The sequence below is a fragment of the Lissotriton vulgaris genome, chromosome 2_2 (assembly GCF_964263255.1).
Source record: "Lissotriton vulgaris chromosome 2_2, aLisVul1.2, whole genome shotgun sequence".
Taxonomy (NCBI): domain Eukaryota; kingdom Metazoa; phylum Chordata; class Amphibia; order Caudata; family Salamandridae; genus Lissotriton; species Lissotriton vulgaris.
In genome coordinates, this window is record NC_141688.1 from 26,526,471 (window position 1) to 26,542,930 (window position 16,460).

The window sequence follows — 16,460 nt, forward strand, 5'->3', positions numbered from 1 at the left end:
TAAAACTGCTTGGAGAGCAGGCACAACTATTACAGACAATTCTACACTACACTATGAAAAACGAGTGAACCAAGTAAAATAGCGCTAGAGTGGTAGGTGGGGACGGACACAGAGGGAAAATGTGTTCAATATTAAAATATTGCTAAGAGCAAGATGCAGCCACCCGGTATCGGCCTCGGGGGTCGAGAGTAAGTGTGAGCAAACAGTTTGCTGCTCAGCTATGCCGGTTTTATACCGGCGCCCAAGCCAAAATGGCCGCCACGAAAACGCGAGTTCGAGACCCGGGGACCTCCTCAAGATCGTCCTCGCCCCACTAGGGAGCAAGTAAATACAATAAAACTGCTTGGAGAGCAGGCACAACTATTACAGACAATTCTACACTACACTATGAAAAACGAGTGAACCAAGTAAAATAGCGCTAGCGTGGTAGGTGGGGACGGACACAGAGGGAAAATGTGTTCAATATTAAAATATTGCTAAGAGCAAGATGCAGCCACCCGGTATCAGCCTCGGGGGTCGAGAGTAAGTGTGAGCAAATCCACTCTAGGCTATCAAACGCCTTCTCTAGATCTATTGATAAGACCAGGGGCGGCTGGGCTTCCATGTGTGGGCTGTCCACCAAACGTGAAAGTCTCCTTATGTTTATTGTCGTGCTCCGAGCAGGGATAAATCCCGACTGGTCCTCGTGGACTGGGTCGGGCATGTGCTGTAGGAGCCTCTCTGCCAGTATGGAACTTAATATTTTGTAATCCGTGGTCAACATGGACTACGGCCTGTAAGAGGCCGGGTGTTCGCCTGCCCTCCCTGGTTTTAGCAGTGGGATCACTAAGGCCTCTCGCATGGATTGGGGCAGTTGACCGGTCTTCTTAGCCTCATTATACACCGTCTGTAGTCTAGGCGCCAATAGGTCTATATATGTACTATAAAATTCAATGGGCAGGCCATCTAGGCCTGGCGTTTTGTTACGAGCCATTCGTTTAATTGCCCCTCTAATCTCACCTAGTTCTATATCCCTTCCTAGTGCGGTCGCTTGTTCCTCCTCCAAGTGTGGTAACTGAAGATCCCCCAGAAAGGTGTGTATGCCGTCCTCCTGCCCCACCAGTGCACTGCTATAAAGGTCGTGTAATAGCTCTGAAAACAGTCCAGTATCTTCATCTGTGAGTATTGCATTTGTCCCTCTGCCCCTTCGATCGCTAGTATCGGAGAGCTACGCCTGGTAGGGTTGACTAGCCACGCAAGTAATGCTCCAGCCTTGTCCCCCTCAACATGGGCCCGAAGCATATATGCCTTATGATCGAAGCTACGGAGGGAGGCGTTCCACCTCTACTGCCACTGCCTCCTTAGCCGAATTAACCTCTTCCTGCAAGTCAGGGCGCCCCGGCCTAGCCCGTTCAGCGTCCCTCAGTGTGGAGTCCGCCTTTCGTAAATCCTCCAACAGTACCCTCCGCGCAGCCGCATGTTTCCCTATGCACTGGCCCCTAACCACCACCTTTAAAGCGTTCCACTCCATTGCCCTTGATGTTGTGGACCCCTCGTTTTCCACGAAGTATTGGTTAATTCCCTCCTCTAGTTCCGCTCGGAAAGGCGGATCTTCCAATGTCTCGGGCGCAGTCTCCAGGTCGGGACCCGCGATACCTCCAAGACCCAGCCCAGTCCAATCAGCAATGGATTGTGGTCCGAGATTGTCCTGGTTAGATACTCGGTTCTTATCACAGTCTGCACGACCTCCCGGGAGCATAACATTGCGTAAATTCGGACATGTAGGTCGTGAAGACTCGAGGAGAACGAGTAATTTCTCTCCGCAGGGTGTTGTATGCGCCACACGTCCACCAGACCCCATCGTCCCTGCCAATCTAGTCTACCTTTTGTGAGGCGGTGAACGGGAGAATCTGCCAAAGGCGGGTGGGATCTATCCAGTGTTGTGTCCGCTACTGAGTTGAAATCCCCCCCCAATTAGGATCGGGCCTTTTAGGAAGTGTGCCAGTGACCCCGATAGACTAGTGAAAAAGGACACCTGGTCAGTGTTTGGTGCGTAAATGCTACAGAGTGTAATGTCCCTCCCCCTCAACCTGCCCTCTACTGCTACATAGCGTCCCTCAGGGTCTACTATGTGCCTGGTCGCCTGGAACGGAACACCCGAACTGATCCATATTAATGCCCCCCTGGCAAACGCCGAGTAAGCGGTGTTGAATATCTGGCCCCGCCATCTCTTTTGTAACGCTATCCCTCCCGGCTAGCAGAGGGTTGTCGTTGGTTTCTTATGCCGACGAAACCCAATTAGTCATTGCCTTTTCCAAGAAATGTAAAAATAATCTCATCAGATTTAAGGAGGATATGATGGCAATGGCTAATTGGCTGATAGCAAACTGCTTGCAGCTAAATGCCAGTATGTCGGAAATTCTGCTGTTCGCAAGAGATAGCGATATGTGGTTAGAGCAATGGTGGCCAGATTAATTAAAACCAACACCTCTGCCGATGGAGGCGGTCAAGAACCTGGGTTTATGGATTGATAGAGGTCTCTCTTTTGACGCTCGGTCCAAATTAGTCGCAGGGACCTGATTTGGGCTCCTGAGAGGGCTAAAACCTCTACTTTGTTTTTCCAAGCCCAAAGTCCCGCAGACTATTCTACAGCCTACAATTTTATCCAGACTGGATTATGGCAATTCCCTATATTTAGGCGCCAACGAATCTTGTATGTAGCGCCTTCAGAAAATACAAAACGCACCAGCCCGTACTCTACTGGCGCTTCCGAAATCATGTTCAGTGTCTACGTTTCTACAGAGATTACACTGGTTGCCGGTAGGGAAAAGAATCCGGTTTAAGACACTGTGTTGCTCACAAAATCTTGACTCAAGTTCTTCCGGTCATAGCAGACTTATTAACACTGTGTGTCCCGAGCCTTCTCCTGCGGTCAGCTTACCAAGGGTTGGTATGTACCCACAGAGTCGCCAGAGCTGGTGGTCGTTCCTTTAAAGTTTTGGCAACCAAACATTGGAACTCCCTTCCGATTGCTATTAGAGGGCTCCAAGATCACTTAGCTGTCCGGAAAGCCATAAAGACCTGGCTTTTCCCGGTGTAACTTTCTCTCCTTTTCCCGGGATGTCACTACTAACAGGCATTTTTGGTAGCGCTGGTACGCCCCGTCGCTGGGGCAGCTATGCTCTCTATAAATCTGCTAATAATAATAATAATTGTCTCAACACTATCTTTCTTCCTCTTCTCTTTTGAACAATCTATAGATTGGCCTTTGCTTCACCTTGATGCATTGTAACCTTACGTGTTTTACATTCACCTCCTCTCTGTTGCTTGTAAAATCCAAGTCCGGTCTTTACTGTCCCTATGGTAATTCATCTGCCTTCCATTTTCCCATATGCTATCACAGAGTAATCTTGGTCATTAGTCTTGAACTTTTTGTTTAAAATATATTTGTATGGAAATATTTGTATGGCAATCATTTTGTTTGAAATTTGTACCAATAAGTATTTTGCATTTAATTTAGAAATATTAAGTCCAAAAAGGTTTGAATTAAAAAAGCATAAAAATATGTTTGTGTGTATATATGTGTGTATGTATATATATATATTAGGAATACTGCTTTCGTATTGCGCTGCACCGAGTCTTGCCAGCCAACAAATGAAACTCGGACACGGACCAAATGGGCTCTTGCTTTCCCTTTATTGCAGAGGTACTGTCAAATATATATATAATATACAGGTTTGTGTGCATGTAGGTTTGCCTGTGTATATGTGTGTTTATATATAGCCCCACCGAAGCTGGCCTTATTTAGTATTTAGATTTTCTCATTTTTGTTTTTAAAGTACATGTTTTCAAAATAAATGTTTTGTGAAGTAACATTTTCCAAGTAAATGCTTTTCCCAATAAATGTTCGACTTCTTGCCTTATACCTCCTATGTTGCATACATGAACAACAATTATAGTTTTGTATCTTACCTAATCGTTTCAGTCCATCTATTTCTTGTGGCCGTTGTTAACCAGCCACCCTTTTTAGGTCGAAGCTTACCAGACAGTGCAGCTATCTGGTTTGCTAACAGCTTCTTGGGGACGTTCTGAAATTTGTCCTGGGAATGCATTCTGCCCATTGCTCACCATTGGCTTTGTAGTTCTTAACTCATATCTGCTTGATTTCTATTTGCTAGATTAATTTGTTTTAGGCTGTCCAATTGAGTTCGTCCTTTCCAGGGCCCATACCTAATTTACTCTATTCTTCTGTGTGCTCCCTTTCTGGAAATATGACTTTAAATCATGTTATCATCTTATCGCATTTGCTGTTCATTCAAGACTGAATTCCTAGTCACAGAATTTATGTAACAATCAAGCTGGCAGCGGGGGGGGGGGGGGGCTGCTGGAGAAGGCAGTACCAGGTTTTTTGTTTCACGCACACATCAACATGTAAATGTCTGTAAATCAGTAAAACTGTATGTCTGCAAATGTAATGATCTTTTCAATGAAAAATGTATTGTCAGTTATGGTAGTGCACTACCACACCATGCATACTCCACTTTACCCCGTGCCACTCAACTCTACAAGACTCAACACCACTGCTCTCTACTCTGCACCACTCCACATGTAGGTCCCTTGACTTTGCACCACGGCAATATATAACACTGCACTCTACGCTATACCACTTCACTCTATACAGACGCACTCTATGCGAATCCACTCTATGCCACTCTAGTCTACTCTGCACCACTACACTTTATGCCGCTCCACTCTACCGTGCACCACTCCACTCTACCGTGCACCACTCCACACCACTCTGAAACAATCTACTCTACGTTACTGCACTGTGCTGCGCCTCTCTACTCTTTGCGCCTCTCAACTCTACTCCATTGCACGTTGCATAAATCTGCTGTGCACCACTGCACGCTAGGCCACTATACTCTGCAACTCTACTGCACTCTACACCATTGTAGTTTGTTACTGCACTCTGCGCCACTCAGCTCTTCTCTGCACCACTGTACTACTCTGCACCAATGCCTCTCTACGATATACGCCAGTGCATTCTGTGCCTCTCTGCTATATGCCAATGTACTGTACGACAGTCAACTATGCACTCTGCTACTAAACTCTATGCCACTCTACTATATGCCACTGCAGCTCTGCTCTAGGCACCAGTTCACTCTGCACCATTTGACTCAACACCATTTACTCCACTCTCAACAGCACTCTACTCACTGTACAGCACTCTACTCCGACACTCAGTCCACTTCCACGTCACTCCATACCACACCATTCCTTGTCACTTCACGAAACTCTCCTTTACGACACTATTTTTTAGCCATGCTGAACAGCAGCAACGCTGATGTATAACATGGCTAAAGCAGATTAGCAAAGCCAATATCGCTTGCATATAGGTGAGACCTTTTGGCTTTGCTAATGCTTGTTGTTAGTTTCTGGCTACAGACATGCCTAGCTGTGTATTTCCAGATGCTAATGAGTTCCCTTCAGCACAGGGTCCGGTATATTAAGCATACATGCCGATTGTATGATGTTACCTAGCATGCATTTACATAGCATGCTTTTACTTTGCGGTTTTTACTTCGCAAAAGCATTTACTTTGCATTTTTTTAGTACGCATGTCATTACTTTGCAAAATTAGTAATAACTTTAGAATGTGCTTTTCTTAGCAGTACCTTACTTCGCATGTTTTTACTACGCGTACAAAGTGTTTTTATTTATAATTTTATTTGTAACCTAATCACTTGGACAGGATGCCAGGGAAATAGGGGGTTTGGGTGGGTAATCAATTAAAAAAATATCTGTTAACTACAGCACTACCCTAAAACCCTTTACAAACTACCCCCTACACTACACATACACTACAACACTACCCTTAACCCTAAAACACTACCCTACACTACACATACACTACAACACTACCCTAAACCCTATAACACTACCCCCTACACTACACATACACTACCCTAAAACACTACCCTACACATACACTACAACACTACCCTAAATTCTATAACACTACCCCCTACACAACACTACCCTAAACCCTATAACACTACCCCCTACAAAATATCGGTTAACTACAGCACTACCCTAAAACTCTTTACAAACTATCCCCTACCCCCTAAACACTACCCTACACTACACGTAACTACAACACTACCCTAAACCCTAATACACTACCCCTACGCATACACTACAACACTACCCTAATACACTACCCTACCCTACACATACATTACAACACTACCCTAAACCACTTCCCCCTACACTACACATACACTACAACACTACACTAAATCCCAAAACACTACCCTACACGTACACTAGGCTACCCTAAACTCGAATACATTACCCCCTACACTACACACACTACAACACTACCCTAAACCCTAATACACTACCCACTACACATACACTACTACACTACCCTAAACCCTAATACACTACCCTACACAACACTACCCTAAAACACTTACCCCTGCACTACACCAACACTACCCTAAACCCTAAAACACTACCCCCTACACTACATATACACTACAACACTACACTAAATCCCAAAACCCTACCCTACACTATACGTACACTACAACACTACCCTAAACCCTATAACACTACCCCCTACACTACATATACACTACAACACTACACTAAATCCCAAAACCCTACCCTACACTATACGTACACTACAACACTACCCTAAACCCTATAACACTACCCTACAACACTAACCTAAACCCTTAAACACTACACCCTACCCTACACTACACATACACTACAACACTTCCCTAACTACACTGCCCCACTTACCTCTCTCTCCTCGTGGTCCCTCTCTTCACCTTCAACCATAAATAATTTTACATCTTTAACATTAATTTAACGCGTAGTAAACAACATTGCGAAGTAAAGGCATGCAAATGAAAAGCATGCGAAGTAAAAGACAATGCATACTAATAAATGCTAAGTAAAACACCTGCGAAGTAAAGGTTGATTCCCATACATGCCATTCGCTTGCTATTTTATTAGTTGTGATATTGCTCAGTTATTTTGAGGCAAACTGAACATGGATGGCATTCTCCTGCCACCATGAGTCCACTGTAGTAAAGGCATGCAAGCCGGAAGCTTTGACTCGTAAAATGCTCTGTCTGTGCAGTGGTAATTTCGTGAGGGAACCAAACTCTTAAAATTCAGCGGCAAACAATGACGCACCATTTCAGTGTAGCTTTAAAACTCCTTCAATTTCTTTGCCCGACTGAGATAATTGTCTGCAGATTTTGATTCTGAGTATTTCTCTCCGTTTGTTTTCAGGCATGTTGGTGGTGAACGTGACGTGGAGGAACAAGACATATGTTGGCACACTCCTCGACTGCACACGGCACGACTGGGCGCCCCCGAGGTGAGTAGCAGCATTTTGCAGATTCTTTAGAGAGGGAAATGGCAGTCACCCCATCAAATCGCTGTTTTCAATGGTGCCATTAACTGCTGCCAAAAACACTAATTTAGGAGTGTTCTCTTAGTCCAGTATAATCTTGCAGTGGGCTCTTGAAATTCGCTGGTACCCACTAAATATTGAGCGAAAAATACAATTGGTCTGCCGTGCCTCTTTAAAAATGCAAGTGTCTCTTCCTGCTACCTCCTGGAAGCAAAAATCCATAAAAACAATTTCCCTCAAGATTTGGTCTTCAGTACGTTTTTCATGTTTAGTCAGTTTTCATCTATCAGAATGTACATGCCAATAATGTATGATTAAAAAGACGCCTGTGCTCCGCATCTCCCAGTTGGTATTGGTTGGTATATTTACCACCAGTATTTTCTTGTTGGAGTCCGCAGGAAGTCTCCACATGAATAGGAATACTTATGAAGAGCCTGCTGTACCTTTTGTTTTTTGTTTAAAAAAAAAAAAGTTAGAGCAAGCGATGTGAGTTCCCATTGCCAGCCGTTTCCGTTTTATTCTTGTGCGTGGGGTGGTAGCTAGTCGCTACCAAATAATTTGATGGCTATACAAAGCATGGAAATGTAAGGTGGAGGGTGAAGCAGTATTCAGTGCTGTCCTGTTTCGCTCAGTCTGCAGCCATCCATTAAAATATGCACAAGTACTGCAGGAAATAAATCACAGAACGCCAGAGGCTCTACATTCATGATTATATAAAAGATTGGTAACGGGCTCTACCACATCACTCACTTGGTTGACCTACGTATGTATTTCTAAAGCACAGATCTAGCAGGTGAACAGCATTGTGGTAGTCAAAAGACAGCAAGACTACGCTTTGGATGGTGGTTGAGATTGGCCTGGGTCAAGTACAGGAGGAGTGTGGTGGAATTTCTAAGTTTGGTTCAGTGAACTGAGAGGTCCTTATTTAATGGCTGCTGCGGTACTTATTGATAAATTAAGACTTTATGCCGAAGGTGTATGGAAAAGATTGTTCAAGGCATGTGTGGTAGTAGAAGCACATTCTTTGCATGCTCCTGCCATCTAGTGTTGGGTCCTGATTTTTGAAAGTTGTTCTTCGAAGAAGTCTTTTCCTAGTCTCTTGGTAATAGTGTGCTTAGGCATCGACTCCGTTGTTAGATTGTTTTCTTTCTTCCATCAGGCATAGACTTGTATTGCGACGGTCCGGTTCGAGACGGTTTGCGGGATCCTTTCAGAGCTCAATCCAATCTACCCTAGTCTATATTGTTTTGAACTTGTTTTCCATCCATCTTGGATCAAAATTTGGAAGACTTTCTAATTGGGTCAGAACACTCCAAACACAACCTTTGGGCTTAGCCGGTCTGGGTTACGTCGTTTTAGATACCAACTCCATCGGCGCTAATTCGCTGATGAACAGACTCAGTTACAATTCTGCCCTTTGTGCCACTAAAAGTACCTTCACAAAGTCTGCAATCTGTGCTTATCTCACGAGCACAGAGAAGAAGACTGTAAGGCCTGTCGTGCGTTTTGATCCAAATAGACCATGCAGAACTGTCTGGCTCGACGAAGAGATATGCAGAGGCAAAATATGGAAAATACTCTGGATATCTACAGGTGGTCAAGGTGCTGGGAGTACCAAAAGCCCTCATCTGCTCACACAAGAACACTTAATTCCTTTAAAACAAAAGGCTTCTGGGCCACCACTGCCGCCTGTCCATTGTAGACACTGAGTCCGATTGGAACGCCTCACCTTCCTGCTCAGCACTAAAAGCACAGACAAAGCCTTACAGGCTCCACTCCGAGCCGAGACAACACCTCTTTGGCTCCCAAATCATCAGATCCGAAAGAGAAGACCCCTTCCATTCAGAAACATTTGGCACCAAAACAAAAAGCTGCTCCTACAATGCTCCTGGAGCCGATTTTACAAACCATGCAGGAAATTCTTGACCCAGAACAAAAAGAAGTACATACAGAGACTGGTTGCATTATAACAAAAGCTGTGTCAGTACCGTCTTCTAAAAAGTAAAGTTCAGGGTACCCCACACCAGTTATGTTGCACCACCAGACCCCTGGCAGGATTATGGTATAGCCCCGCCAGGTGACGAAGATCCTGATCTTTTTCCTGCAAACTCCTCACCTCCTGATAACACCTCATATCAGGAGCTTATAACTATAGCAGCTGCATATCATGGGGGTCACACCACACATACATGCTATGGAGAAAGACTTTTTTTTCCAGCAAACTCCTCACCCCCTGATAACACATCATATCAGGAGCTTATAACTATAGCAGCTGCATATCATGGGGGTCACACCACACATACATGCTATGGAGAAAGACTTTTTATTTGAAAGATTGGGGTTTCACACAAAGCATCTGTCACTTCCAATGTTAAATTTCAGGATGCGACATGCAGATGATATTTTTAAAGACACTGCATGTATAATTTTACCCAAGGTGGACAAAAAGTAAAAACCTCCACCATCTGACCCAATTTTTATTATAGGCCAGCTTCCACCAGATTCACTAGTTTTCTGATGCTTGCAATAAAGCAAATTCACGAACCATAGCTGATGTTCCACATCCAGAGAAGGAGACAAAACTCATAGATGCCTCAGGCAAACTAGGTGCTGCACAATCGGCCAATCATTGTCGGATAGCCCATACACAGGGTTTACTTGCCGGGTATGACAGAGCTCACTGGGATGAGATGGAGGAATTACTCCAATATCGTGCGAGAAGACAAAAAGGGAACCCTGAACCTAATGAAAGGATACGGGGGAACCACCCACCAGGGAGTTCAATAAAAGTAAGGACATGAGCGGGGAGTTCCCATTACTCTAGAAGACCAAAAATTCAAGTATTTACAATTGCCCACAGAGACGCTGTCTGATATCAAATCATTTTATTTTCATACATGTATAAATAAGAGCGACTTCATTTCTTCAAAAAATTCATTTGACATGTAAAATTCATGAAATATTAGCCCAGAACCACAAAACCCAGTAAAACATTATGTGCAATAACCATTCGTACCCTCAGGCATACATACATCCAGCCATCACCTCATACAACAAACAGAAAAATTACAAACACATTTAAGACCAACAGACAGAGGAAAGCGCCGACGCGCGTTTCGGAACACGTGCCACCATCAAGGGTTCCTTCATCAGGGCGCAAGTAAAGTTTTTTACAGTTCCATTTCAAATTTTCTGGGCAACAGTACTACCATTTGTAGCGTGTCTGTGGGAAAAAGAGAAAAATTATATAATTGTTAATAAGAGGGAGAGGGGGACTGGTCAACAAAGGCAAACAAAAGACACATACTACCTTTTACACATTAAAATAGATACAGACACACCACTTTCTAATAGGTTGTTGTAGAAGAAGGAGGTGGTACATTTGACAAGGGGTAAAACGGCCAAATAAAAAAACCACGTGGTTGTGTACTTGGAAGATCTAAATGGGATTGCAAAAGGAACTGTTTCGAAACCGAAATACCTCCAAACAATTACTAATGACAAAGCCAGAACAACTGTTTTAAAATTCACATACTAGGTAGAAAGGGTAGCTTGAAACAAAGGAGTCACTCGAATAGAAAAACCGCTTAATGGGAACAAATAGATCTCAAAAAGGGAGGTTAAGGTTAACAGATGCTCACCTGTGAAGGATACACAAACAATCATTCAGTGGGAAGGCAGTAGTATAAACATCCCAGTCCACGGATGTCGTAAACCTGAACAATGTAAGGAATACTGTGAAGGAGAAAAGAAATAGCCTTTACCCTTTCCAAAAATAAATACACATTCTTAATAAGGTGTCTAGCTCAAATTAAGAGAAGGCGCATCTACAGCAGAAGTTTATCGATCACAAACTGACTCTGTTCATAGATGGAATAAAACACCAAATAGCGTGTCCCTAAATCTAATAAAAAGTAACTAATTTGAAAAAAAATGTTTTAAATTACCTCCGAAGTTTTGAGATTCACAAGAATATGGTAAAGGGAAGCAGACCGACAAATGTAATGCACACTGGAACGGGTTAGATAAGCTCTTTAGTCACGGTGCAGGGATGTTTTCTGCAAGGAAAGAAGCGTTTCATATAATTCCGGTGTAAACACAGTGAAAACGGTAGCCACACTCGTTTATGAAATGTGAACTCCAGGAATAAGAGGCACTTACTCGTAACGAATAGTGGAGCTCTCATACAAATCTTCGAGCACAACAAACCAGTGGGGATTACATACACTGGAGCTGGCCACGTGCAATCTGAAGTCGCGTAACGAGGGGATGGTCTCGGTAAAGATACAGAGCACATATTTTACTAATGAAATATTAGCGGCAAAAATGAAATGAAAACAATCTCGGTTCTAAGAGGCGAGCTTCTTACATAGAGAGAACTTACTTGTAAGATGTGACGGAGATTTCGGAAAAGTCTGCGGCCCTCTACATCCGAGTGGAAGGAGTGACCAAAGATTACGCGCCGTCTTTATAACACGTGAGGATTGGATACAGCTCAACACCTGTCAGCAACTGTTCGAAACGCCGCTAGACTGGTAACCCAAATACCATTCATAGTAGAAAAGCGTGCAAAAAGAAGACGCCATTAGTGTGTGAGCTTCCCATTCGTAAGAGAAGGTGGAGGAAGGACTCAACAATGACCTCCTGTATAAACAGAGAGAAAGTCTCGGTAAATAATAATTAAAGGAATCCTTAAAAACAAAAAATAGACAAACCCAATTACACAAAAACCCCACCTAATATTAGAAAGCAAATAAACTAAAAAACGTAATTGTGGAAGGTGTGAAGATAACCCGAAGATAAATATATGGAAATATATAGAAACCCCAAAGGGGTATTTTCAGAATATTAAAAAAGGAAAATTGAACCCGTTACAAATTGTACATACAGTAGAAATATTCTCAATAAAGGGTAACTTGCTAAGAAGAGGAAGGTAAAACGTAAGGAAGTATATATTGAAAGGACTACTGAATCGTGTTTTCCCATGGAATGGATTCATTTAATCCGGAGACAGCCGTTTCCAGAAAAAAATCCAGAACACTTCCCTCCTACTCCGTAGGGCATCGATATTACCATCTTTCGGACCATGGATGCGCTCAAGAATGAGCCACCTGAGATCTTCAATTTTGTGTCCCAATTCTTTCCAATGGGCCACCAGAGGGGCTCCCAGCCGGGAGTTTCTGATGCATGATTTGTGCTCCGAGAAACGTAGATGAAACTCCCTACCGGTTTCTCCTACATAACCTTTCAAACAGGGGCATGTAAGTAGGTATATTACATTGTTGGACTTACAATTAGACATCTCTTTAAATTTGATGTTTCTCTTGCCCCAATTGAGCTCAGGGGGTACAGATCACTTGGTCACAGGCGTGGCATCCGCCACATTTGTGACTTCCCAAAACTGGGTTAGCTCCAGTGATACTTTTTTTAACTAAACCTATGGGATCAGAGGTTGACGCCCTGACTAAGAAATTTCTAAGGTTCTTATTGCGTCGAAGGGCAAAGATAGGTTTGTCTAGTTTTTCTGAGGTTTTGTCTAGATTGAGGAGGTGCCAGTGTGAATTAATCACAAACCTAAGTCTGTCATTAAAATTTGAATGTGTAGAAATCATCACAAGTTTGTCATCCTGTTTTTTGTCTTTAGGTTTCAGAAGGCTCTCCCTGTTATAATATTTAGCCCTTTTATACGAGTCTCGGAAGAGTCGCTTGGGGTAGCCTCTGTCTATGAATTTCTTTTTCATGATACCTGCATGGTATTCAAAATTTCTCAACTCGGAACAGTTCCGACGTAGCCTTAAAAACTGGCTGAATGGAATGTTGTTTCTCTGGCTACGAGGGTGGAAACTATCGTACATGAGCAAAGTGTTACGCGCAGAGGGCTTAGTGTAGAGAGATACTTCTATCTGGTTGTTATTTTCAAAGATCCAGACATCCAAGAATTCTATTTTCTTCGAGCTGATGTTAGTGCTAAATTTAAGATGGGGGATCGCAAAGATTTATCCACAAAGTGAATTCGTTGAGTTGTTCTGGGGAGCCTTGCCAGATAAAGAAGATATTGTCAATATATTTGTTATACTGGGTAACATTCTCAAACAAGCACTGGCTTTGCCAATAGGTCTCGCATTAGGAAAGTGTGGGCTATTGGTATTGTAAATGACAATTATTTTTTTAATATGTGTTGGCGCTGAAAATATATAAATTAATAGCATTGTTATTTACAAAGCCAATAGCTTACACTTTCCTAATGTGAGTCCTATTGGCTATGGGAATGCTTGTTGTTAGCCAGCAAGGACAGTGCTGTTGTGGTGCTGAGTGATGCTGTTATGGTGCTAAGTGATGTGGTGGTGTATTAGAGTGATGTGGTGGAGTCCCTGAGTGATGTGGTGGTGTCCCTGAGTGATGTGGTGGTGTCCCTGAGTGATGTGGTGGTGTCCCAGAGTGATGTGGTGGTGTCCCAGAGTGATGTGGTGGTGTCCCAGAGTGATGTGGTGGTGTCCCTGATTGATTTTGTGGTGTACATCAGTGCTGTGGTGGTGTCCCTGAGTGCTGTGTTGCTGTCCCTAAGGGCTGTGGTGGTGTCCCTGAGTGCCGTGGTGGTGTCCCTGAGGGCTGTGGTGGTGTCCCTCAGTGCTGTGGACCACACCTAGAGTCTCAACTTAGAACCATGTTAAACGGTCTCAAGTATTTACATCCAGCTATGTTTGCATTTGAAGCAGCCCCAAGTTCCTGTCTTCACGCCCTCTGTTTAGATTCAGGACTGTAATTTCATTCCGTTTTGCTTTCTGACTTAATGCCGATGGGTTTTCAACTGTCACCTAATGACCGTCTCCATAACTTACGGAAATATACTCCTTTTTCCTAGTTTAATATTAAGATCTGAAACAAATCAAGAGGCTTTCAAATGCACAAGAATGGAGTAAGAGAGCGCGCAGCAGAGAGAGACTCGTTTTCTGGTCAGACGGCCACGGGAACGCACACACGATTCCTTAATGGGTTCTTTCCCTTTACAGCCAAACAAGTAATTTTGTACGGAAACAGCGCATAGTACCAAGAACTTTAACTATTCCTCACAGCGCCATTCACTTTAAATCTTTGTCACTCTTGTCGTTCCCTTTGTCTCTAGGGTGCGCAGGACTTGCACAAGGGATAGACGCAAGTCAAGTCAAAAACTTTATTCGGAAACGTGTAAATCATGTCCATAAAAGTACATAACAATACAAACAACACATTATAAGAAAAATACACTTGACAATCGCAATCTGCTAAAAATACAGTAAGATACATATATATGTCGAATAATAAAAAACGGTTCCAATAATAAATTACTTTAAAAATTGTGAACTTAAAAAATCATGCTTTTCCTAGAGCTGATAGCCCTGAGTATATAACTAGCCGTATAAAAACAGATGTCAGGGTGATGCAAATTAAAAAGTAACTTCATTGCCGTTTTAATGGTTCTTGCTCCATGTTTAATAAATAAAGGTTTTAAAAAGAATTTTCGATATTCACTGTACAGGTTACATACAAGTAGAAAGTGCTCTGTGCTTTGTTCTGAAGAGTTGTCACACCGACATGGACCTATAGGGCGCATCTTAATCTCAGGAAATGCAACCAATAGGTGGGCCGTACCCATCCTCATCCTGGTGAGGACAGACCGATGTTGCCCTTTGGTCACCAGGGGGAGGTAGGGATGTAGGCCCACGAATTCGTTCAATTGATTATAACGTATACAGGTTGATAGTTTAAGATCATCCATAGCTCGTCTTTCTGCACAATGATTTAAAAAGATTAATTTCAGATTCTCTTTAGAGAAATCCGAGGCAGAACAGTGATCTAGTGCAACGTTTAATCCAAATACACTGGAAAAAGATTCGATAGTGTACTTAATCCATGGGATTTTAAGAAAAAAGTCTAGACGTAGACAATCCTCAATAATGGCCCTATTAAATGAGGTTTCGTCTTTCATCCAGACCGTGCGCCATAACATCAGAGGTCTCAACAGTAATAGGTCATTTAGATGTTGTAATCCTAATTCTTTGTGGACCAAACTGTTAGCGGTGGATGTCGGGAGACACAGTAATTTTTTCAGAAAAATATTCTCTTCTACCTGTAAAGGTTCTACCCTGATACCCCCCAAACCCCTGCTCCATAAAGAGCAGCCGAGAGACACCTGGCTTCAAAAATCTTAAGCATTGCCTTGGGCCTTCTACTACCTAGTTTACTTGCGAAAGCAAATATTCCATTGGCGCTCCTGGTCATTTTATCACGCACCACCTTGTGCTCAACATCCCAGCGCCCGTTTTTGGAAAAGGTAACCCCCAGGTAACAAAAATTTTCCACACATTGCACCACCTGGCCATCAATGTGATACCTATAGGGCTTTTTGGTTTTAACATTGCTAGCACCACACTCCATCACATAAGTCTTGCTCTTGTTGATGACCAACTTCCTTTTTTCTATAAAGGCCACAAATTTGTCCATCAAGAGCTGTAGACCCCGGGGGGTCCTAGAAAGCAACACAGCGTCGTCCGCATAAAGCAACACGGGGATGGTACTTGTGTTTACTCTAGGGGCGTCAGCTGGTGCTTTCTTGAGGATCGAGTCTACTTCGTTGATAAAAAGAGTGAAAAGCAGGGGTGCCAGAACGCACCCTTGTCTGATACCTCTCCTGACCCGGAATTTATCTGTACATTCGCCCGAAGGCCCATATCGGACACTCGAGCTGAGTCTCTCGTACAGGCGGGCCAGGAAATATATGATTTCCCTAGGTGCTCCCATTTCTAGCAAGGTAGTCCATAGTATGGCGTGATCCACCAGATCGAAGGCGCTGCTCAGATCAGCAAAACAGAGGTAGAGTGACCCATTTTTTGCACGGGTGTATTTCCCTATCAGGAGTTCCAGGTTTAAACACTGTTCAATGCAACCTCTTCCTTTCCTGAACCCGTATTGGCAGTCTGTCATTATCTGATTAGACTCTGCCCATTCTTCTAATCGGGCGAGGAGTACACGGCTCATAATCTTGACGGACGAATCCAGCAAAGTAATT

General features: G+C 43.3%; 1 protein-coding gene across 5 annotated transcripts in view; it reads left to right on the plus strand.

The window, feature by feature from the left end:
• The window catches only part of ZNF609 (zinc finger protein 609), a 935,315-nt gene that overhangs the window by 766,220 nt on the left and 152,635 nt on the right, over positions 1 to 16,460 (plus strand). For all 5 annotated transcript variants that reach the window (XM_086959222.1, XM_086959221.1, XM_086959226.1 and 2 more), the window contains exon 5: positions 7,291 to 7,378. In XM_086959222.1, coding sequence (XP_086815348.1) covers positions 7,291 to 7,378 — 88 coding nt within the window. The remainder of the gene's footprint in view (positions 1 to 7,290; positions 7,379 to 16,460) is intronic.